This window comes from Protopterus annectens, chromosome 11.part0 (assembly GCF_019279795.1).
Source record: "Protopterus annectens isolate FY-2018-M chromosome 11.part0, PAN1.0, whole genome shotgun sequence".
Lineage (NCBI taxonomy): Eukaryota > Metazoa > Chordata > Ceratodontiformes > Protopteridae > Protopterus > Protopterus annectens.
The window spans coordinates 87,060,049-87,084,052 of record NC_056745.1 but is presented as its reverse complement, the minus strand read 5'-3'; the positions used below and the strand labels follow the sequence as shown (position 1 = coordinate 87,084,052).

Here is a 24,004-nt window from a genome sequence, read left to right as displayed (position 1 = left end):
TCGCGTGTCGGTCCTTTTCCTTGCGTTTTTTTGGATAAAACGGTAGTCGGAGTGTCCGACGACATTTTATAGTCAAAAGCTTTACCAAAATAGTATTGGGCGAACTCCGCCCGACGCTTAATAGTGCGTTTATTGAAAGAAGCACAAAAGCGACAGCCCGAGACGTCGTGGTCTGGGCCCAAACAAGGTATGCAAAGGGAATGGAAATCCTTATGCGGTATTTGCTTCCCACAAGAAATACAATTATTAACTTTTTCTGACATCGGTCTGAGGCAAGAAAAGTTTCCCCAACGGGGTACTTAGCTTTAATGAAGACTTCGGTTCCAAATATTTTCGTAATTCAGGAGCTGGCCGACCGGCACTTGCGAACTGCTTCTGCTTCGGGCACCGCGCGGCAAAAAAGACTGAAGAATATGGCGTCGGCTGTGTCTTATATACTCTGGCCTTCCTGACATCAGAAGAGTAAGCGACGACAACCGGCGCCGGACCAAGACTTTGGAATTCGGCTGACCGAGGGACCGCCTGACGGCTGAAAACCCATCTGTGATTACTGCAGCTGTATGCACAATGAACATCTGTACTATGTTCTTTGTGTTTCACTGTTCCAGTCATTACATTTGGGTAGAATCTCAAAGCTATGGATGGGAGAATGGACATAAATAGCACTAGGAGCGGCTATAAGGCCCTGCAGAACCTGCAGTGGCGAAGCCTGCCCTGGATTTGGAGAAGAGAGGAAAATGATAATGCTTTGTGAAGGTATGAACAGCGCTCCAAGTAGCAGCTTCTAGAATGTCTTTGGTTGGAACTCTTCTGAGACAAGCTGCTGATGTAGAGCAGCCCTGGTGGAATGTGACCTGATCCCCTTGGGCACAGGCTTACCATGATGCAAGTAGCAGAAACGAATGCAGTGACTTATCCACTTAGAAATAGTCTGCTTTGATATAGCCTTCCCCTCTGATCCTGCAGCAAATGCCACCAGTAGTTGCTCAGACTTTCTTAGAGATTTGGTCCTGTTTAAGTAGAATCTTAGTGGTCTGTGGACATCCAATGAATGCAGAATCCGCTCCCCCCTATTTTGCGGATTTGGGTAAAATGTTAGCAGGTGGATTGTTTGGTTAAGAGCCACACTGGATACCACCTTAGGCATAAAAGGATTGGTCCCGGAGGGACACCCTGCCCGGGTAAAATGTAATAAAAGGCTCCACCAGCCATGAGAGCCTGTAGTTCTGAAACCCTTCTTGCGGAAGTGATTGCCAAGAGGAAAGCTCATAGGTTCATAGGCTGATACTAGGCTATCAGCCCTAGGGCCTATACAAGCCTAGCCATAAGCTGCTTTCCAAGAAAAAAAAATCTTAACTCCGCAGTAGCTGCTGGTTCAAAAGGAGGCAGGGTGAGTTTTTCCAGCACAAAATTGAGGTCCCATGCAGGAGTTGGTGATCTTCTGGGAGGCCTTAAATTTTTGGCCCCTCTAAGCAGAGGATGAGAAAACAGGGGAGGCTCGGTGTTGTAATGATCCGAGATGACAGAGGCATGGATTTTTATTGAAGAAAAAGATAGGCCCTTGTCAAGCATCTCAGTCAAATATTGTAAAATCTGAGGGATATTGGGCCTTGCTGTGTCCGTTCCTTGTGCTTGGTTCCAAGCACAGAATCTCTTCCATTTATCAGCATAAGATTTTCTAGTACTAGGCCCTTCTGGCTTCCAAAATGACATCCATCACAGATTTACTGAGAGGTGTTTGAATAATTAAATGATCAACCATGCTGCAAGGTTCAGAGTTTGGAGCGGAGTGTGCAGAATTTGATTGTTCTGCAGAGACCGTAGATGAGGTATTTGAGGCAAGTACCAAGGAGGGAGTTGAGACATATTCCTTAGAATTAGGTACCAGTGCTGGCGAGGCCAGTCCGGAGCAATTAGGATCATTTTTGTTTTTTCCTGTCTGACCTTCAGTAAGACCTTGGAGAGAAGAGGCAGAGGGGGAAAGGCATAGACGGATAGGTTTTTCCAACTGAAGGATAAGGCATCCACTTTCCATGCTTGTCTGTGATAAGTCCTTGTGCAGAATTTGTCCAGTTGATAATTTTGGGGAGAGGCAAACAGATCTATGTCTGGGCTCCCCCATTTCTGTGTTATCATGCTGAAGATTTGTGGATCCAGTTTCCACTCGTGCGGGTCCATAAGACTTCTGCTTAGGTCGTCTGCCAAAGTATTTTGTTTTCCTGTCAGGAATTGAGCTTGAAGATGTACTTGGTAAGTCAAGGCTGTGTTCCACAATGCCATGGCTAGTCTGCAAAAGGGGTAGGAATGTGTGCCCCCTGCTTGTTTATGTATCACATAACCGTGGTGTTGTCCATCTTTATCAGTAGTTGTCCTGGATGAAGTAAGTCCTTCAAGGCTGTCAGAGCCTTCTGAACAGCTAGCATCTCTTTCTGGTTGATATGCAGATACATTTACTTTGGGGTCCATATGCCCTGAATGCATCTCCCCGCCAGGTGGGCCCCCCAAGCATAGTCTGATACGTCTGTAGTTAGGGTTTGGGTGGCAGGGGGTAGAGTGAATGACAATCCCTTGTTTTGGTGACATGTCTCTGCCCACCAAAGAAACTCCTGTTGTAGGCAGGGAATGCGAGGAATCATGGTTTCCAGACTGACAATTTTGACTCCATAAACTTTTCAGGTACCATTGAAGTTTCCTCAAATGCAGTCTTGCATATGGAATCAGTAGGATGTAGGATGCCATGAAGCCCAGAGCCTGCAGAATTTGTCTTGCAGATAACTGGGTCTTTGTTGCCATAAGTTTGAATTAAGTAGTCAGTTGCCTTTGCTTGTCTGGCGTGAGGTAAGCCATCTGGGCAGTTGTATTCAAGCTTGCACCCAGGAATGTTATCTTTTGAGAGGGTACCAGTTGTGACTTTTCGTTTGTGTACCCTAGGCATGTTAGAAGCCTTTTCACAAATGCCAGGTGTCGAAGAAGAATGTCCTTGTTCTCTGCTTGAATGAGACAGTCTAAGCAAGGATATATTTGTATACTTCTTTGTCTGCAAAATGCAATTACTGGTGCCAGGGCACTTTGTAAAGACCCTGGGCGCAGTACATAAGCCAAAGGGCAGTGCAGAGAATTGGTAATGCATTAAGCCAGCCTTGAACCTGAGTTATCTTCTGCACAACTGTCTTATTGGGACATGCAGGTATGCCTCTTAGGTTTAATGTCACCAGCCAAGCATTCTTGCCCAGCATGGGCAGAAGCTGCTGCAAAGTCAGCACTTTGAATTTTGGAATGTCCAGGTATGTGTTCAAAATCGATAAATCCAGTATTGGCCTTGTTCTTGCCCTTTGTGGGTACCAAGAACAGTCGTGAGTAAAAACCTTGCCCTTTTTCCTATTCTGGTACTGGCTGAATGGCCCCCATATCCATGAGGGACGTAACCTGTTTCTGTGCCTCTGCCCACTGATTTTTTGGCAGATGTGGCCAACCATTTGCCATTGGCAGTGTGCGGAAGTGGAATCTGTATCCCTGTGATACTATGTTTAGTACCCACTTGTCCTGGGTTAACTGCCAATTTTGAGCAAAAAGTGCTAACTTTCCCCCTATGGGTGCTGCCAAAAGATAAGTGCTTGGAGTAGGCAGAGGGAAGTCATTGGGATTGTTTTCTGTAGGTTTGCGCTTCATCTCCCCCTGATTTGGAGGTAGAAGCGCCCCATTGCTTTGACGTGTATGAATCTTGCGCCTGGTATCTGGAACCCTAAGGGCATCTGGATTTGCCCCTTTGAGCTCTGTCTGACACGGGAAAGGGCCAATTTTTTGTAGGCCAGTGTCTACTGAATCTAGGTGGCTGTACTTGTAAGAAGTCTTTAACAGTTTGCATAAACTTAGCATTGTCTTCCATTTTCTTTAAAACCTCTTCTACCTTAATACCAAACAGAGAATTATGCTGTAAAGGGTGCATCTAGCAATTTAGCTTTAACACGATCAGGCAAATTCTGTTCCTTTACTGCGGCCCTGCAGGAGGCCTCTAAGGAGTCAAAAACACATTGCAAAGTATGCTTTCCAACCTGTTCAGCTGCATGCAAGAATTCCTGCAATTCTTTATTTTCTGCACATTCTGAAATCAACATCATTTTCTGTTTCAGCAATCCCATAACATGTTGTTGGTACTTAAGCATATGAAATTGACAGTTTAAAGCCTTGATTGTCAAGGTTGCAGATGCATAAACCTTTTTTCCCCATCTGTCCAGTGCCCTTGAATCTCTGTCAGAGGGGGTAGGATTTCTTGCTGTTGAGGCCTCAACTCCCTTTGGACCCTGTGATATAGTTTCAGGATCAGCAGCAGGGTTTCTAAATAAAAATGTATGCGAGTCAGGGACCCTGTAATATCTGTCAGGCTTACTGGGAGCCAGAGGTAAGGAGTCAGGGGTCAAGCTCGACTCCGAAAACACATCAGCCACAATGTCTAAAACAGCGGGAATGGTTAAAGGCCTGTGCTGAGGGAGAAGGAAATACTCGAGTCTCTTTTTTGATTCTGAGAAGTCTGGACTCTCCCAGTGAAAATGCTCACTCAATGTATGCAAGGTTTCTCCAAATGAATAATCCTCAGGAGGAGATGCAGATGGCATGGACTCATCTGCATCAGAGACCTCATAGGGAGGAATAGATAATTCCTGATCAGAAGAGGAATCGGAAATAGAAACCTGATCTGAAGATTAATAATCAGTGTATTGCGTAGGCCTCTTATCTGGAGGAGGATGGGTACCCCTGATCAAGGTAATGAGGTCTTCAGCCATTTTGATCATCTGCTTTTTTAGGCATAGAGGCCTGTGCACATGGCTCATGCATCAGTTTTTTAGTTTTAAAAATTTCTTTTGTGTTTGGTTTTGCAGCTGTCTGAATACACCCTCAGAAGCCGGTGCCTGCTCAGCGGGTCCAGACCCATCCGAGGGAGATACATCCGTCGTACCAATACCTTCTTGCAGTCTGCCGAACTCCACGTGGGTGTCGGTAAAGGCCTGCAACTCGAAGGTAGCAGGTATCAGGGGCTGCAAAAGCTCCTCACTGAGTACCGGCGACTGGCTTAGGAGAAGCTTCGTCGGTTTTGGATCTCGACTGCCTGTCTCTGTCCTTTTGTGTTTTTTATGTACTCCGGTAGTCGGATTGCTATCCGACAACATTTCTGGGTAATTAAATCTGTTTCCAAAATACTTTAATGCAAAAATATACCGACGCTTAATAGTGCGTTGGTTAAATCTAGCACAAAACTGACAGGCACGTTATGATCAGGGCCTAGGCAAGGAATACAGTATAAATGGAAATCCTTATAAGGTATTTGCTTCCCACAAGAAATACAATTATTAACTTTTTCTGACATCGGTAAGAGCAGGAAAAAAGTTTCCCCAATGGGGTACTTAGCTTTAGTGAAGACTTCGGTTCTGAAACTCGAACTCAAATATTTCAGTAGTCGGCCGACCGGCACTTGCGAAATGCTTCTGCTTCGGGCACCGCGCGTCAAGAAAGACTAAAGAAAATGGCGTCGACCGCATGTTTTATACCCCTGATGACCTGACGTCATGGAAGAGAAGACTACAACCGATGCAGGACCCAAGACTTTGGAATTCAGGCCGACTAAGGGCAACCTGACAGCAGATTACCCAAATGTAATGACTGCAACAGTGAAACACGAAGAACATCAGAAACCAGAAAGAGACAGATGCGTCTCAGAGGGTACCTACTGCTATGAACAGGCGCCCCATCCATGTAAAGCAGAGCCCATTCCTAACCCTTAAGTGGAGCCTTGACCAATGAATGGGAAATCGGAAATTCACCCAGGGTCTGGCCCAACCCATGTCTTGTCTTTGACAGACACAGATAGTAATACCCAAACTAACATAACCCTACCTCCACATAACTTCGAGAAACTCCCTAAATAAGAAGCCCCTTTAACATATGCAATACCTGCCCCTCCATTTGGTGCCAAAACTCTACTCAGATAATACACAAGACAGTCCTTCTGTGCACTCTCAACCAACTCGATCTTGTGAGATACTAGACAGGCCTGGGATTGCTCCTTGTCACCTTTGGGTGGCAATGTGACAATGACAGACAGCAGTGTATGATGTCATGCTCCAAAGCAATATATGCAATATTGATGCAGGTCCTAGATCATGATGGTTTAAGTTTTCTAGCAATTACTGGCCCATTTGTTGGAATACCTGGCAAAGAAGGATGGACAACAGCAGACCACAATGACTTCCAAAAAAGTAAATGCATTGTCTGCCACTGGGAGCTGCTAAAATAATCACCAACAAGACTTTAGTTAACTGTCACGTACCCATCACCTTTAAATGCAAGACAGCATGATGCACAGCCATACAGTTAACAGAAGGAAGAAAAAATTTCACAAAAAAGATGAATGGCAAAAACACTACCAGAAGTGCACCAACTCCAGAACCTAATCAAAACAAAATACAAAGGAGTTTTTAGCTTGGGTTAATACATAATTTTCAGTACACCACAAGAATTACAGAAAAAAAGATTTGCTTCAAAAGACTGTAGCTGTACTGTATAAGAGCAAATACCTGCATCTCTTCTTTTGTGAAGCTGGCTGCCTCATCCCCCAATTCATGTAAATACATACAGTCTGGCTTTGGACATTGCATGTTCTTTAGAAAATAACTACAATATTTTGTTGTACCTAAAGAAGCCTGCAAAGGAAAAAGAATTATTAGAGAAGCAGCATATCAAACATTTCACCCACAATGGCAAGACTTCAGCATTCCCATACTTCTGACAGACTAAATAATGAATACAGAAAGACTTAGTGGTGCAAAGTTTTAAATAATGACATGTTCATATCCCTACTTGTGCGCTTTGGAGGATTTCAAATGATAACACAGTGCAACACAGATTCAATTTTAAAATGTCACAGAAAGGAAACAATCCTATTTTTAGTCTCAAACATCACAGCACACTGTGGAAATACAACAAAAATTCTAAATCACACTGTGCAACCTTCCCCTTCCTTCCCTCAAATCCTGCCCAGTGACTCTACTGCTAATATCCAACCGGGCCCATTCGGTCTGTAAAGAGGAGAGCTGAGCATTCCTAGGCTAGCTAACAGCCCAACAGTCCATTTGTTTCTGCTCAGAAAACCCAATCTGTCCAGCCGTCCCTATGAAAGTAAGAGTCAGGTAGTAGGAAGCAGGCCAGGGGCAGCTAGTGAGCTCTACATACTAGCTTTTTGCTGAAGCTCTGCTGCAAGCAGCTCTCAAACTTCACAACTGCTGCCAGAGCTAGGAAGGTGTGCGCATCTAAACACATCTGTAACTTCCCAAGCTGTTCAGTGCTGTGTACTGTTCAGGCTCATGTTTTATAGGTCCAACACTTAGGGCCCTTGTCTGTGTAGTGACAGAGTTACAAGCCACTGTCACCTACCCCCCCCTACATAAAAGTAACAAAAAAAGAAGTCATGTACTTACCATAACATTCCTTGTGTGTTGTTCATCTCAACCTTTACTCTCATTGATGGGTTGGATCTGATGTGTTGGATCGGTCTCTGCCTTCACAAAATCTTGAGGACTTCAGCAAAGCTCGTGGGCCTCCTTCCCTACCCATAATGCAACTACCCGACTTCCTCAGATCTTGTTTGCCCAACCAGAAATCATAAGAGAAACAGCAGTCTTACATAAGAAAAGGGTATACAGTAGTTGTGTGTATTAAGGGTCAATGTTAGCATTTCTGAGGCTATCTAGATTCAAAATCCAGTGTCTACTTGGTCTCCCAGGAGATTTGGAGGGGGGCATGGAGGGTGAGTTTTGAGAATAAAGGCTGAGATGGACAACACACATGGAACATTATGTTAATTACATAACTTGTGTGTTTCCAATCTTGCCTTTCTTCTCACTGATGGGATCGTGTCCCAAGCAACCTAACTCCTGGGTGACTCATGGGAAGGAGAATATTCCTCAGAACTATATAACCAAAAGAAGTTCTACTCCTGAAGGCCAGATCCACTTTGTAATGAGTAATAAACCCCATGTGGCTGCAGAGTAAATATCGTTCCAGGGTAACCTTGTTTGATACGCTGCAGATGTAGGTACCGATCTGCTAGTGTGTGCTTTAACAGGGAAGAGATTAAGAGAAGTAAATGTAGGACATACAAAGGGTGAGCCATCTAGATAACGTAATCTTCGAGACTGGCTGACCTTTTCTGGTCTTGGAATAGGACACGAAAAGTTGGTCTGATTTCCTAAATTATGAAGTTCTGTGCAGGTAGAAACCCAACTATGTATGTCTAGGAGATGCAACTCATTCTCACCTTTGTTCTGCTAATTTGGAAAGAACACTGGCAGCTCAACAGATTGATTTAGGTTAATTTCTGACAATCTTTGGAAGAAATGAGGTGCTGACATGTAAAAACACTCTGTCCTTATGGAAAAAGAGGTAAGGGGGCTTTGATGACAAGGCTTGCAGATCCGAGACTCTTCCGTCTGAGGTAATAGGCACTAAAGAGCGTTTTCCAAGACAGAAACTTTATATCACGTGGTAGAAGGCGCAAAGGGGGAGCAAGTAATGTTTAAGTTTAGGTCCAATGGAGGAGTTGGATTCTTATATGGAAGTCTACCAATAGTAGTAGAGTTTGTGTGATATGATAGTAGAGCCATTTCTCCCACATGATTCATAGGTTGATACTAGGCTATCTGCCCTAGGGCATTTATAAGCCTAGCCAGAGTGTGTTTGGCTTTTGCCACCCTTTTAGATTAGTTGACTGTGCCTCTGTATAGTAGGTCACAGAAGATAGCCCTTTTGAGGTTAGTTTACTGTGCCTCTGTCTAGCTGGGACACAGAAGAGATCCCAGGGGTAAACCTACGATCTCCCATCCACTCGTCAAGATTTCTCTTGAAGAGGGTCATTGAGAGACTCTGCCTAACATGGATTGGGATTTTGTTCCAGAGTGAGGGGAGCCTCTGGGATATGAATCTGTCCCTCCAGCATGTCCTATTTATTTCTGTGCTGAGGGTTAAGTCCCTGGAGCATGTAGCTCTAAGGGATTTGGATTTCCTGAGGTGGAGCATGTCCATTAATTCTGGGTTGGACATGGCTTTATACGTCAGGCACAGATTGCCTCCGAGTAGGCAGTAAGCAACTGAGTAGAGCTGGAGTTTCTTTAGCCTAACTGCGTAGGGCATCTGAGTCCCTTGATCATCTTGGTGAGGTACTTTTGGGGTCTTTCCAGTTGTTGCAGGTGTCGGGTAAGGTATCTCCCAAATGGGGCATTGGGCCTGATGAGTGATGAGTAGAGGGGCACAATGACCTCTCGATCTAGATGTGAACCCTTTCGTGATAAGGTGGGCTACATAGAAGGTCTTTTTAACCACTTTGGCAATGTGATTGTCAAAGGAGAGATTGCTATCTACTTGGGTCCCCAAATCCCGAATTACTTCTTCCGTACTTAATGGATTACCACCTATGTGGTAATTTGTGGGCACTTTGTTTTTCCCAAAGGGGATGACCATGCACTTTTTGGCATTTAGCTTTAGGCCACGGCTCTGGCACCAGTTATCCGTCTCTGAGAGACCCTTTTGGAGGATGCTTGTGTCAGTCGGCGAGTCGATTATGGCACCCAGTTTGCAGTCATCTGCGAACTTGATCAGCCATAGTCCTCCCATGTTAGCCTGTACCTCAGAGAAATATATACCGAACAAGAGAGGTCCCAGGACTGAGCCTTGTGGGATGCCACTTGTAACTGGTTTAGAGTCTGACATGGCACCTGCAATTCTGACCATGTGGGTTCTATCCCTGAGCCAGTTTGCAACCCATCTTGTGACATAGGGGTTGATATTTAAGCTGGTGAGCTTATTTATGATGCCCGAGTGGGGTATTGTGTCGAAGGCTTTTGCGAGGTCCAGGTAGGCTGTGTGGACTACCTTCCCTTCATCTATGGCCTTGGTGACTGTTTCAAAGAAGGCGACCAGGTTCAAGAGGCAAGATCTGCCCTTAACAAAGCCGAATAGGGTAGGATCCAGTGTTTGGAGGTTCCCAATGTCTTTATGAGTTTCATGATGATATGCTCTATAGCTTTGCAGACCAGGCTAGTCAGGCTTATAGGGCGATAGTTTCCGGGGTCCGTTGTGGCACCACCTTTGTGGAGCGGGACCACTGTTGCTGTACTCCATTCCTTGGGTACATATCCTGTAGTAAGGCTGAGATTGAACAGTGACTTTATGTGAAGGTTCAGTTCTTATTGGAGTTTGTGTAAGACGCAGCCCGGGACACCGTCCGGTCCCATTGATGCTGTGTTTTTTGCTTTGGAGAGGGCAGCTCTCACCTGTGCATCTGTGATGTCAGGGAGGCTACACTCTGTTGGGATAGACATTTGCTCTTTTGGGGGGGGGGGGGGAGTTAGCACTGAACCTGTCTGCCAGGATGTTGGCAAGGTCTGTGGGTTCAGTGTATTTTTTGTCATTTTGAACTAACTCAGAGCATATCTGGTAGTTGCCACCCAGGTTCCTGACATAACTAAAGAAGGCCTTGTGATTAATCTTTAGCATCTTGTGCAATTTTTCTTTCGATGCTGGCCTTAGACGATTTTATGAGGGATTGCAGTTTCTTGCTAGTACTGATCAGAGATGCCTTGCCTTTTTGGGATTTTGCTCTATCATGTAGTAGCTTCCTCCTATTGTATAGCTTATTTATGGCTGGGGTCCACCAGACACGTCTCCTGCCTTTGGAGGAATGAGTCTTGGTTTTATTTGGGATAGCACGATCCATGCATTCCTGCAGGTGTCCATAGAAAGCGTTTGTAAAGGATTCTGCGGTTTGGGCCATATTTTCTACTGGCCCGGGCGCTTTGAAGGATTCCACCTCGGTTTTGAGAAGTGTGAAGTTTGCTTTTGAGAAGTTCTTCACCGTGGTTTCCTTGGCTGGGAGTGGGGATGGGATATGGATGTCCAGTGAGATTCATTTATGGTCAGATCTTACCAATGAGGGGTATACCTCTGGTATGGAACAGAGTTCCCATGTTGGTGATGATCAGGTCCAATATGTTTTCCCCTCTTGTGGGAGTGGTGACCAGTTGTTCCATAGCATTTGAGTTTATAAATTCTAGGAACTGTTGGGTGAGGGTGTTGGGGCTTGAGTAGTGCTCCCAGTCTATGTTTGGGTAGTTGAAGTCACCCAATATAATGGTGTTTGGAGAGACCTTCATATTCTCCAGTGTTCTCAGGAAAGCAGAGTGGGGTTCCTGAGTTTGGGAGGGTGGTCTGTAGCAGGCTACAAACTGAAAGGCAGTTTTGCCCACTGTTAGTTGCACATGGATGGTCTCCGATGCTTCATGCAGTGCCACTAACCTGGAGGTGTGGGTATCTTTGATGAATATGGATACTCCCCCTCCTTTTGTGGTTCGGTCTGAGTTTTGGGGCCAAAAGCATGGTATGAGGTATAACCTGGTAGTGCTGGGGTGCTCTCGGGAGCCTTGAACCAGGTTTCTGTTACTGCACAGATATCGATATTCTCCATACTGAGGAGAGCCTCGAGTGCGTGCATCTTGAGGTTTAGACTTCTGGCGTTGAGCAGCATTACCCTTAGTTTCTTTTTCTTTGTGATGTCTATGGAGGTGGGTTTGTCTTTTGAGCCTTGCCTAAAAAAGGCACTATGGGGGTGGCAAGAGCCTTAGCCAGTATTCGAAAGCCCAGGGGTGACAGGTGCAAGCCATCCCTAGCGAAGCAACGTGGCTTGTTGAGCATGTCATCCCAGGCTGACAGACACTGGATCCCCTTTGAATGACACCAATACTTTAGCCAATTGTTAAAATTGATAATTTTGTCTTTATACTGTGGAATCATTCTTGGGGAGGGTAAGATGCTACTCAAGGTCAGGGTCATACCAGCCTGGGCTACATGATCAGAGAGCTCCTCTGTGTCTCTTTTCATGTAGTCCAGGGAGGTATGTCTCAGATCATTCACACCAGCATGGACAATGACGGAGTCATATTTGTACTTGCTTTGGAGTGACCTGAGTGCTTGTGTTATGTGGCGGATCCTGGCACCCGACAGGCAGCTTACAGTGACCTTCTCCTTGTTCAGCCTGGTGAGTGGGACGTCGGTGTGTCTGACAATAGAGTCACCTATTACAAGTGTATTAGGTGTGTTGTTTAGCCTTAAGGGCTGTGACTGTGTGGCACACTGACTGTGAACTATGTGATACGTGGGTATTGTTGTGGGGTAGCAGTTGCTTGAATGTCTGCTTTGGAGGTCTCTGCTGCTTGGGCAGATTTTTATTTAGAGCCTCCGAGTATGTTCGGTTTTCTGTTGCGATAGGTCTATGTGAGACTGGATTTGTGGTGTGTGTGGTTACCTTCTCCTCCTGACTGACTGCCGCCAGTATTGGGTTGAGACAGCTCAGCCTCCAGTTTGGCTATATAGTTGCATCTCTCACATATAGTTGAGCTTGTTGGGAGGAGGAGAGGGTGGTCTGTGTACATAAGGCAGTTGTAACATTGCCTCAAGATTCCCAGATTCACCAGCTGGACTGGAGAGTAAACACATTGCTGCTACTTGGACTCTAATAGTAGAAGGAGCTGCCCCCCCTCATGAAGGAGTTTCACCAGAAATTCCAGGATAGAATGTATGGGAGCAGATAGAGGGTTTAATTTGGTTGTCATTTGCCCACATAACAAACCTATTCCATTTACTCTTGTATAACCTTCTTGTGGAGGTTTTATTGGAGGATAGCAAGACATGTTTCATGAAGAAGAAAGAAGAGGAAACCTGGCAATCAAGGAACTGGAGCAGCCAAGCTGTCAACTTGAGGTTCTGAAGGTCGGGATGACCCAATCTCGATGGATGAGTTAGTAGATCTGGAGCCAGGTCCAGAATCCATGGGTTGTCTACACAAGGCTGTAGGAAGGGAAACCAGATCTGACGAGGCCAACAGGGAGCAATCAGGATTACTGTAATCTAAACAGATTGGCTTTCTGCAGCAACTTGGGAATTGGAGGGAAAGCATATAGAAGTCCCGGAGGCCAATCGTGAACAAGTGCATTCCTTGGTGACTCCCCCAAAGGAGGGATCAGGGACAAAGTAGTTCCTGCATTTGGTACTGGTGGGCGAAGCAAAAAGATTGCAGCAAGGCTGGCCCCATTTTCGGAACATCTTTTCCGCTACATACTGATTGAGGGACCACTCGTGAGGCCATAATAAGGCCCTGCTCAGTTTGTCTGCAATCACGTAGGATTTCCCCGGGATGTGCGTTGCAATTAAAACGGTTGGAAGACGTTGCCTACTGCCAAATCCTTGCAGCGTCTTGACAAAGGGGGGGTAAGATCTGGTTCCTCCTTGTTAATGTACCAGACTGACATGTCTGACTGAATTGCTACTGCTCCCAGAGGGAGAGCATTCTGAAATGCTTGCAATGCCAGCAACACTGCTCTCCTCTCTACAATGTAGATGGGCAGTCGAGTGTGTTCCTGTCAGGTGCCTTGGACTGTCTTCCCCAGCTAATGCCCCCATCTGGGAAGAATCCGTGGTCACCATGGCATGGGGTGGAGGTGGGATGAATGTATGGCCTTGAGAAAATGAGGGAGACTGAATCCACCACTTGAGATCCTTTATGCAAGAATTGGTTATGAGAATCTTGTGCGACATTGGCAAATCCAGAATTACCCGCTGTGTGGAAAGTGACTACTGAAGTATCCGTATACAGTGCATACAAAAAGTGTACACACCCCTGTTAAAAGGCCAGATTTTGTGTATAAAAACGAGACCACAATAAATCATTTCAAAACTTTTCCCACTTTTAATGTGATCTATAACCTGTACAATTCAGTTAAAAAACAAACAAATCTGTTAGGAGAAAAATAAAAAAACATACAATAAGCTGGTTGCATAAGTGTGCATACCCTTAAACTAATACTTTGAAGCATCTTTTGATTTAATGACAGCATTCAGTCTTCTTTGGTAGGAATCCATCAGCATGACACATCTCGACTTGGCAATACTCGCCCACTCTTCCTTGCAAAAGCACTCCAAATCTGTCAGATTGCGAGGGGATCTCTTGTGCACAGCCCTCTGCAGGTCACCCCACAGATTTTCCATTGGATTTAAGTCTGGGCTCTGGCTGGGCTATTCCAAAAACTTTCATTTTCTTCTGGTGAAGCCACTCTTGTTGATTTGGATGTATGCTTAGGGTCATTGTGTTGAAAGGCGAAATTCCTCTTCATTTTCAGCTTTCTAGCAGACGCCTGATGGTTTTGGGCCAAAAGTGACGGGTATCTGGAACTGTTCGTAACTGCCTCCACCTTGACTAAAGTCCCAGTTCCAGCTGAAGAAAAGCAACCCCCCCAAAGCATGATACTGCCACCACCATCCTTCACCGTGGGGATGGTGTTCTTTTGGTGATGTGAAATGTTTTTGCGCCAAAGGTACCTTTTGGAATTGTGGTCAAAAAGTTCAACCTTGGTCTCATCAGATCAGAACACATTTTCCCACATGCTTTTGGGAGACTGTATTGTTTTGGAAATTTTAGCCGGGCCTGGATGTTTTTGTGTGTAAGAAAAGGCTTCTGTCTTGCAACCCTGCCCCATAGCCCAGACATATGGAGAATACAGGAGATTGTTGTCACATGCAGTACACAACCAGTACTTGCCAGAAATTCCTGCAGCTCCTTCAGTGTTGCCGTAGGTCTCTTGGCAGCCTCCCTGACCAGTTTTTGTCTCGTCTTTTCATCAATTTTGGAGAGACGCCCAGTTCTTTGCAACGTCACTGTTGACCCAGATTTTCTCCACTTTTTCATGACTGTCTTCATTGTGTTCCATGGTATATCCAATGCTGTGGACATTTTTTTATACCTTTCTCCTGACTGACACCTTTCAGCAATGACATCCCTTTGGTGCTTTGTAAGCTCACTGAGAACCCATGGCTTTTGCTGTAGCAGGCAACTGAGTAAATGCAGGAAAATCCTACTAGAACAGCTGAAAGGAAAGTTATGCAAAATCTTACCATAATCATAGATGTCCTTCTCTTCCACTATGCAGTATTCACTAGTGGGGTTTACCCTTCTTCCGATCAGTCTGTGTGGCCAGGTTTCCAAAGCTTTTCCAGTCCCTAACGGTGCAGACGTCCGACGTGTATGGCAGGTACGTGGGCCATAAATGTGACGTCTGCACGCACTGGCCCTCAAAACCAAGGAAGCCTCAGACAGAGCTAGCCCTGATGGCATAGCCTGTACATAAGCAGAGGACAGCAAGCGCAAGGACAAGAGGGGTATGGTGGGAGGGAAGGAACACTAACATGGAAGAGAAGGATATCTATTATTATGGTAAGGGTTTACACAATGTTGCAGTATTCACTAGTGGGCGAATACAAAAGCTCACTGCTGGCTGGGAGGTGGTCTGGATGAAGATTCCAGGAACCCAAGCAGGATAGCACTGGCAAATTCTGCCCTGGCCATGGAGATGTGGTCCAGTTTAGTGTCTGGTGAAGGTATACACTCAGGACCAGGTAGCTGCTTCCAGAATGGAGTTTGTGTCTAGGCCTTTAAAAGTCTCCAGAGGAAGCCATGGCTCTTGTGGAATGGGCTCGGACGTTGCCTGTCAGTGTCTTCCCATGGTGTGTGTAATAAAAGGAAATGGCCCTAGCAATCCAAGAAGAAATGGTTTGTTTTCCCACAGCTTTCCCCGAGAGCTCTGGGGTGGAAGGAAACAAACAGCTGATCTGATTTATGTAAAGACTTGGTCTTATGCAAATAGAATCGAAGTTGCCTGTGGACATCTAGGGAGTGAAGGACTCTCTTACTGTCTTCCCTTAGGATTTGGAAAGAAGGTGGAGAGGTGAATAGCCTGATTCAGGAAAAGGTCATTGACCACCTTGGGGGTGAAATGGGGATTAATCCTGAGGGTGACCCTGTCCATATGAAAAACTAGTAAGGGTAGAGTAGCCATTAGGGCTTGGAGCTCCGAGACCCTCCTGGCTGATGTCTGAGCTACCATCAGTAGTTTTCCAAGTGCAAAATTTCAAGTGAGCCTTGCCAGCTGGTTCGAAGGGTGGCAAAGTAAGTTTTTCTAGCACATAGCTAAGGTCCCAGGAAGGAGGGATGTTTTTTTTTTTTTTTTTGGGGGGGGGGGGGGGGTCAAGTGTAAAACACCCTTTAGGAATAGCTTGGCTGGAATCCTAGATGCTAGCAGAGGTTCCATAGGCAAGCAGGCAGAAATGATAGAAAGGTGTGCCTTTAATGAGGAATAAGACAAGCCTGTCTTCAGGAGTTCACACAGGTAGGACAGAATCAGGGGCAGGTCGCGGTCCAGCGGCTCCATCTGTCTTTGGTGACACCAGATAGAAAACCTTCTCCATTTAGAGTGACATGATTTCCTTGTGTTGGGTTTCCTGGTCTCCTGCAGGACTGAGAGCACATCCTCATTGTACAGGTGTCTGAAGGGAATCAGAATCCTATCAGCCACAGGGAGAGGTGCAGGATCTCCACTGTGGGTGAATCTGTGTCCCCTTGTACTGTGTGAATAAATCCACTTAGAGAGGTAACTTGTGGTGATTGCATTTGGAGAGATGAAGTAGTAGGGGGGAACCAGTGCTGCCTTGGCCAGTAGGGAGTCACTAACGAGATTTTTGGTGAGTCCTGCTGAATTTTAAGTAGGACTCCCTGATCAGAGGGAAGAGGGGGATGGCGTACAGGAATCTCCCCTTCCAAGACATTAAGAAGGCAATTGTTTCCAGTGTCTTCGGGTCATGAGTTCTGGAGCAGTAGATCTAGAGTTGCCCGTTTGTGGAGGTGGCGAACAGGTTTGTCTGTGGAATACCCCACCTGTGGATCAGATCTAAGAATACATCTCTTGACAGAATCCATTCGTGACTGAGGTGGCTCTGCTTAGAGAGTCTACCTGATAATCGTGTTGGGACGGGATGTACGCTGCCTGGAGGGAGATCCCCTGTGAGATGGACAGATTCCAAACCTGTAGAGCTAAGTCTGCAGAGGAGGTAGGGACTTTGCCCCACCTTGCTTGTTCAGGTACCACATCACTATGGTGTTCTGTGAAGATTTTTAGGAAGCCCTGTCTGAGGAAAGGCTGGAAGGCCTGCAGGGCAAGAAGTATGGCTGACATTTCCTTGATGTGCCAATGTTTGTCTGTCCACAAACCTTGCACGGTTCTTGTGTCCGGACTCGCCCCACCAGCCCAGATCTGACGTGCCTGTGTACCTGATTTGGGAAGGGGAGGGCATATGCAGGGGAAGGCCTGGGTTTTGGGCAACCTGGGCCAGCCACCACTTAAGTTCTTGGTGTAGGCAGGGGAAGAGTGGGATCCTGAACTCGAAGGGCTATGAGTGCTGGGTCCATACAGAGCGCGTAGACACCATTGCATTTTCCTCATGTGTAACATTACCAGGGGTAGCATGGGAATAGTAGCTGCCATGTACCAAAGACGTCTGAGGAATTCCCTCGCAGTCAGGATGGGTGAGAGGAGGGCAGATTGTAGGTGGTGTGTCAGGGAAAGCACTTTTTCCTCAGGTAGGAAGGCCATCCTGCGGTGTGTCCTGATTCTGCATCCAAAGAAGACAATGTCTTGTGTAAGATTTAGTTGGGATTTGGGGAAGTTTATGAGGAACCCTGGAGACTGCAGCAGGAGCTCCTTTGTGTGGGTGAGGAGGGTTTGTCTGCTGCTTCAATGAGAAGGTGGTCTAGGTATGGGAAAATATGCATTCCCCTTGTCCTGCAGTAAACATTACTGGGGCTATGCATTTTATAAATACCCTTGGTGCAGTGGAGAGTCCAAAAGGTAAGGCACAGAACTGAAAACGAGAGGAGCCTGCTTTGAATCTGAGGAATTTCCTGGAGGACGGTTTTATGGGAATGTGCAGATAGGTCTCCTTGGGGTCTATATTAGAAGACCAAACAATCAAAATGTCGAGTGTTCTAATATCGACCCGTTTTCAGCAAACGCTGAAAATATCAAAAAAACAGAAAACTGAATTTCTTCCTAGGGAAAGAATTGGGTTGTCCGTTTCTGTTTTGGTATTTTCAGCGCTCTGGTGGAATGTTACGGGTCGGGTTCAGCTGTGGACGTGAGGGTTAGGGAGGGGTAGGCGAGTTAGGGTTAGGGCACGGGTGAGGTTGTCTGTGCGATAGTGACTGACCTTAGGGTTAGGGTTAAGGTAAGTTGATAGTTAGTGGTGTATATATAGTTTAGTGTAGGATTAGGTGCAAGTTTAGGTGTATGTGTGTGGATTGATGTTTGTTTGGTGTGCTTGTGTTGTGTGTATGTGTTTTGGAACAGCAAATTTTTTCCATAGGAAAAAAATTCGCTGTTCTGAATTGTTCGATGTTTTGAATTTTCGATTGATAGTGTTAGATATTAGAACACTCTACATTTTTAATGTTCAGTGTTCTAATATAGACCTGCCTCCTTGATGTCCAAGGTCACCATGAAGGCCTGAGGAAAGAGAAAGGGTAGTGTTATCACCCTGAAGGAGGGGACCTTCAAGAAGAGGTTGAGATGGGAAAGGTCTAGGATCGGTCTCCATGGTCCATGGTCTTTCCTTCCTAGGCACCAGACAGATTCTGGAACAGAAACCTTTACCTCGAGCCGAGGGGGGACCAGTTCTATGGTGCCATGGAGCAACAGGTTGTTTAGGACCTCGGGTAGAAGGGACCTCTGAGAAGGGGGGGGGGGTAGGTAGTTTTGGAAAAGGAGAGATCCAAGATATGAAGCAACCCTCCCTCAGGATTGTCAAAACCCATTTGTCGGATGTCACTAGGGCCCATGCAGGGAGGCAGTGAGAGAGGTGGGAGGACACAGGTATGGTGGGAGGAGGTGGGGGAAGAAAGGGAGGCAGGCAGTCAGAGACTGCCTGCCCTTTCTGGAAAGGGAGGTCTCTGAGGTGTCCTAGGCTGAGTAGATAGTCTCCTGTGGGGTCTTCTAGACCTGGAGGGGGCAGAGGGCCTTGAAGTCTTTCTTATGAATTGTGTCTTGGCCGGGTAGTTCCTCTGGAACTTTGGGACTGGAGAGACAAGAAGATGCTTCAAGTCTTGGGAGTTCTTTCCCTTTTTGTGTTTTGAAAAGGTCAGCCACCTTGGTGCCAAAAAGAGCAGAGTGATCCAAACGTGCATCCAAAAGTTTGGCCTTGAAGTCTTCCGGGAGGGGCTGTAGACGCAGCCAACAGTACCTCCTCAACACAGAAGCAGATGCAGCTGAACTGGCAGAGGCCTCAGCTGCATCATACGCACACTCGAGCAAGGAAGACAGGGATGCCTTTGCAGTAGAGTCAGGGATATCACTGAGATCTTTGGAAACTTTGTCTAGTAAGGCCAGGGAGTATTTGGCCATGTGTGACTGGTAATTCGTAGCCCTAAAAGCTAGGGTAGCAGAAGTGTATATCTTCTTTCCCCATCTTTCCATGGCCTTGCTGTCTTTATCTGCAGGCAGAACAGTGGTAGTAGGGAGAAGTTTGTTGCCCTATCAGTAGCAATAGAAATAGTAGCTGGGTCTGCTGGAAGGCACTTGAATAGGAATTTCTCTTCGTCATGTACCCTGTATAATCTTGTCTGCCCTTCTAGGGGTAGGTGGCTGGGAATCTAGATTCAAGCATGCTGCAGCAAAAGCATCTGACGTGTCTGTGTGCCTGATTTGGGAAGGGGAGGCCCAGGTTTTGGGCAACCTGGGCCAGCCACCACTTCAGTTCTTGGAGGAGGCAGGGGAGGAGTGGGATCCTGAACTTGATGGGGTGTGAGTGCTGGACTGGTGGAATAGGAGCTGGGTTAGGAGATTCCATCTTGATCAGGTCACAGAATCTTTTTTGAGCTTCAGACATGTCTGACCATTCCCATTTAAAATGTTCTCTCATAAGATTGACTGTGTCCCGAAGGTAAGGTCTTCCACTGAGGAGTCAGGTTCTGCAGAGGCTTCTTCCAGGGATCTATATCCCAAAAGGGAAGAAATCTGTGAAGAGTAGGACAAGGAATCCTCTGGGGAGTCTGACATTTCCTCCTCTGCAGGTTGGCTAGGAGTTCTCTCAGGGAGTATAGAGGCCTAGGACTGAGAAGAGTTGGAGCAGCAGGAGGAAGATCTGCAGTAGGCCTAAGAGCCAGGAAGGCATTGTAGAGGCTCTGGCTGAAGGCCTGTCAGTCAGGAAAAGGCCTCTGGGGATGGCGGATTATGCCTCGTCTTTTGCTTTTTCTAGGTAGGCCTAGCCGGCGTCTGGCTGGCAGTAGGCCTGAAAGTCATAGTAGGAGCGGTGGAGGCCTGGTCCGAAGCACCCATTCCAGTTACTGGTTCCCCTCTGTTGTCTGAATTAGGCACTGGGATATCCTTCCCGGACATGTCGTCCACTATGGATTGTGCAGCCTTCCTGATGGGTATCCTGGCCGGGTCCCTTGGCCAAGTTGACGACGGCTACAGGCTGAGAATCGGCAGATGGAGGTCCAGTGGAAGTAGACTGCTGCGTGGGCTTGGCCCTCTTCCTGGGTGGTTCAGATGGGGTGGAGAGCGATCTGTCTAAGGCGCTGGTTTTCAAGATATAAAAGTCAAGGGCCTGAAGTCGGCAACAAAGGGTCTTAGGGATGAACGACTTACAAATGGCGCAGTTTTTAAAATCGTGATCCCTGCCCAAACAAAAGAGACACTGGTCATGGGTGCCTTTATGGGGAATCTGGTGACCACAGATGCACTTGCTCTTACTGAACATTAACAGACTATAGTCCTACAAAAAAGGACTGTAAAAAAATTCCCAACAGGGTACTTATCTGGATGCGAAAATGATCCGACGTCCGTGAGTAGCAGGAACACCTGGCATATGGCGGTCGGCTGAAAAGTTCTGAAGGCTGGAGTGTGCAGACGTCATATTTATGGCCCACATACCTTCCAACACATCAAACGTCCGATGCACCTTCAGGGACTCGAAAAGCTTTGGAAACCTGGCCGGACAAGCTGATTGGAAGAAGGGTAAACCCAGTACTGAATGCTGCAACACTGAAATAGGACATCTTCATTTGGGGTTAACCAGCCTCTCTAATTGATGGCAGGTGTGTACCCAAGACGACTGAATGCTGTAATTAAATCAAAAAGAGCTTCAACAAAGTATTAGTTTAAGGGTCTGCACACTTATGCAATCAGCTTATTGTACGTTTCTTATTTTTTTATATTTTTTCCCTAAGATTTTTCAATTTAATTGTGCAGGTTATAGGTCACATTAAAGGTGGGAAAAGTTTTGAAATGATTTATTGTGGTCTCATTTTTTTATATCACAAAAACCTGGCATTTTAACAGGGGTGTGTACACTTTTTATATCCACTGTATGTAGGCGAGCTAGACGAATAAGTACAACAGAAGATGCCATCTTTCCCAGCACTTTTAGTACTTGCTTTGCACTGGCTCGAGTCTTCTTGATTAACATTTTTACGTGCAAGCGGAGATGGTGAACTTGGTCGTGGGGTAGTTTTGCTATCAGCATGGTTGTATTCATCTCTGTCCCTATAAAATTAAAATTTTTCCAGACAGCTCTAGAGCAGATTTGTTGTAATTTACGGAAATGCCCAGAGAGGAGCAGAGCTGAAGCATATGATCTCTGGTTTGTAACAGAAGATGCTTGGTCAGGGCAGTTATGAGCCAGTTGTCCAGACATGGAAACACCCAGAAATCTCTGCGTCTCAAGTGAGCTCCCACTACTGCCCATGCAATTGAACACTATGGGGGTCATAGTGAGACCAAGGGGCAGAGCTCGAAACTGGAAGTGACTGGCTCCTAGCCAGAAGCGTAAAAGCCTTCTGGATAGTCTCTCCATTAGAATATGGTAGAACAAATCCTGGAGATCTACAGAGCACATCCAATTGACTTTTTCCAGGAATGGAAGCACTAACTACAGTGTTACCATCCGGAACTTGGTCTTCTTCAACGATTTGTTTAGTTTGCCGAGATCTAATTTTGGCCTCCAGTCCCCCCTTTTTCTTTTTAAAGGAACTAAAGATTTTTGAGTAAGTTCCCTATCCTCTCTGGTCTGCGGGGACTTCTTTAACTCTGAGCAACTTTTGAATTTCTAATTTTGCTTGTTCCCTTGGACTGGGTGGCACCATCTGGAATGGATTTGTTTACAGGAAGAGGGAAATAGAAGGGAATAATATATCCCCTGGATATACTGTCCTACACCCTTTTTACCTTCATGTGTGCGTTTTGCACAAGGGCGAACAGTAGTTGTCCGAAAGGACATTTGCAAAGTTTGCAAACGACGAATGGAAAAAGGTATGAATGTGCAATGAGCAAATGCACAGTGACATTCGCTCATTGCAGATTCGGCATTTTGGGGCAGATTGCACTATAGTGGGGATTGGAAAATGGTCCCTTTCCCCACTGTAGTGTGATCTCGGAGTTAGAATATTAAAGTAGGGAGGGAGTGGGGCACTCAGCCCTCCACATGGGGGGTGCAGGGGGCTTGCCCCCCTGCTTTACACTTCATTACATTTTCTTTTTGACATTAATGTTCGAAAATCAGTCAATCTTATTTGCGATTTGCTGATTTTCGAACATCGAAAAAGTACAGTTTTGTACCTACCATAAATGTAGATGTCTGAATTGGATAGCATCTGCAGTCATAACAACTGGGTTGTCCTGTCGTCAGGCAGCCCTTCAGTCAGCCGGATTCCAAAGTCCGGGTCCGGCTTCGGCTGATGTCGCACTTCACCCGACGTCATCTCTGTGGGTCTTCGGGTATAAAAGCATCAGCCGACGCCATTTTCTTCAGTGTTTCTTGCCCCAGATGCCAGAAGCCCTATAGAAGGCTAAAAATTTTGGATAGATGCCAATGTTTCCAAAAGATAGAGGTAAACACAAAAATAAGCATGTATGTACATAAATACAAACAAATACACCATGAAAGAAATCCCCCCACTAGCTAGCTATTAGAAGGGTAAACACCCTAGGAGTACCACAGAGGGAAGGAGGGAGGGTAATCCTGACTGCAGATGCTATCCAATTCGGACATCTACATTTATGGTAGGTACAAAACTGTACTATGTCCTTCATGGATGCATCTGCAGTCATAACAACTGGGTAGAATACCATAGCTAACTAGGGGAGGAGGATAAAAGTAGATTATGGTGTATTTAGGATCCCTTGCAGAACAGCAGTGGCAAACCCTGCTCGGGATCTGGAATATAGAGGTAAGTTATAATGCTTGGCAAATGTATGCACGGAGGTCCAAGTAGCCGCCTCAATAATGTCTTTGGTAGCCACTCCTCGTAAGAATGCTGTGGTAGTGGCTGTTGCCCTTGTAGAATGAGGTCTTATGTTCTGTGGAATTTGTTTTCCATGGAAGGAGTAACAGAATCGTATGCAATTTCCTATCCATTTGGAGATTGTCTGTTTGGAAATAGCTTTTCCTTCCCATCCTGTTGCATAGGCTACGAAAAGTTGGTCAGTCTTTCTGCTATTTTTTGTTCTGTCCAAGTAGTAGCGTAGCTGTCTATGTACATCCAAGGTATGCAGTATTCTTTCCCTCTGTTTTGTGGGTTGGGAAAGAAGGTAGGTAGGTGGATTGCCTGGTTTAAAGACACTCTGGATACCACCTTAGGCATAAATGTAGGATTAGTCCTCATGGACACTCTATCTTGGTGGAAGATTAGAAAGGGTTGCACTGCCATTAAGGCCTGTAGTTCTGAAACCCTCCTTGCTGAAGTAATTGCCAGTAGGAAAGCAGTTTTCCATGACAGGTGTTGTAGGTCTGCTGTTGCTGCTGGTTCAAAAGGTGATAGTGTAAATTTTTCTAGCACAAAGTTCAAGTCCCAAGCTGGCAATGGTGGTTTCCTTGGAGGTTTTACATTCTTGATTCCTCTGAGGAACTGCCTGAGCAAAGGGTGTGAAAAAACAGGTGGATCAAAGCTGTATTCTGCTGAAATAGCTGATGCATGAATCTTGATGGAGGAGTAGGACAGGCCTGAATGAAGTAGCTCGGCCAGATACTCCAGAATGTTAGGCATATCTATGTTTGATACATCTTTTCCTCTTTCAGAACTCCAGAT

At 45.9% G+C, this 24,004-nt stretch overlaps 1 protein-coding gene across 1 annotated transcript in view; it reads right to left on the bottom strand.

Moving 5' to 3' along the window:
- Nucleotides 1-24,004, bottom strand: part of CNOT4 (CCR4-NOT transcription complex subunit 4) — a 1,808,607-nt gene that overhangs the window by 1,178,700 nt on the left and 605,903 nt on the right. Inside the window, exon 6 of the mRNA XM_044087468.1 lies at nt 6,570-6,695. Within this exon, the coding sequence (XP_043943403.1) occupies nt 6,570-6,695 (126 nt within the window). The remainder of the gene's footprint in view (nt 1-6,569; nt 6,696-24,004) is intronic.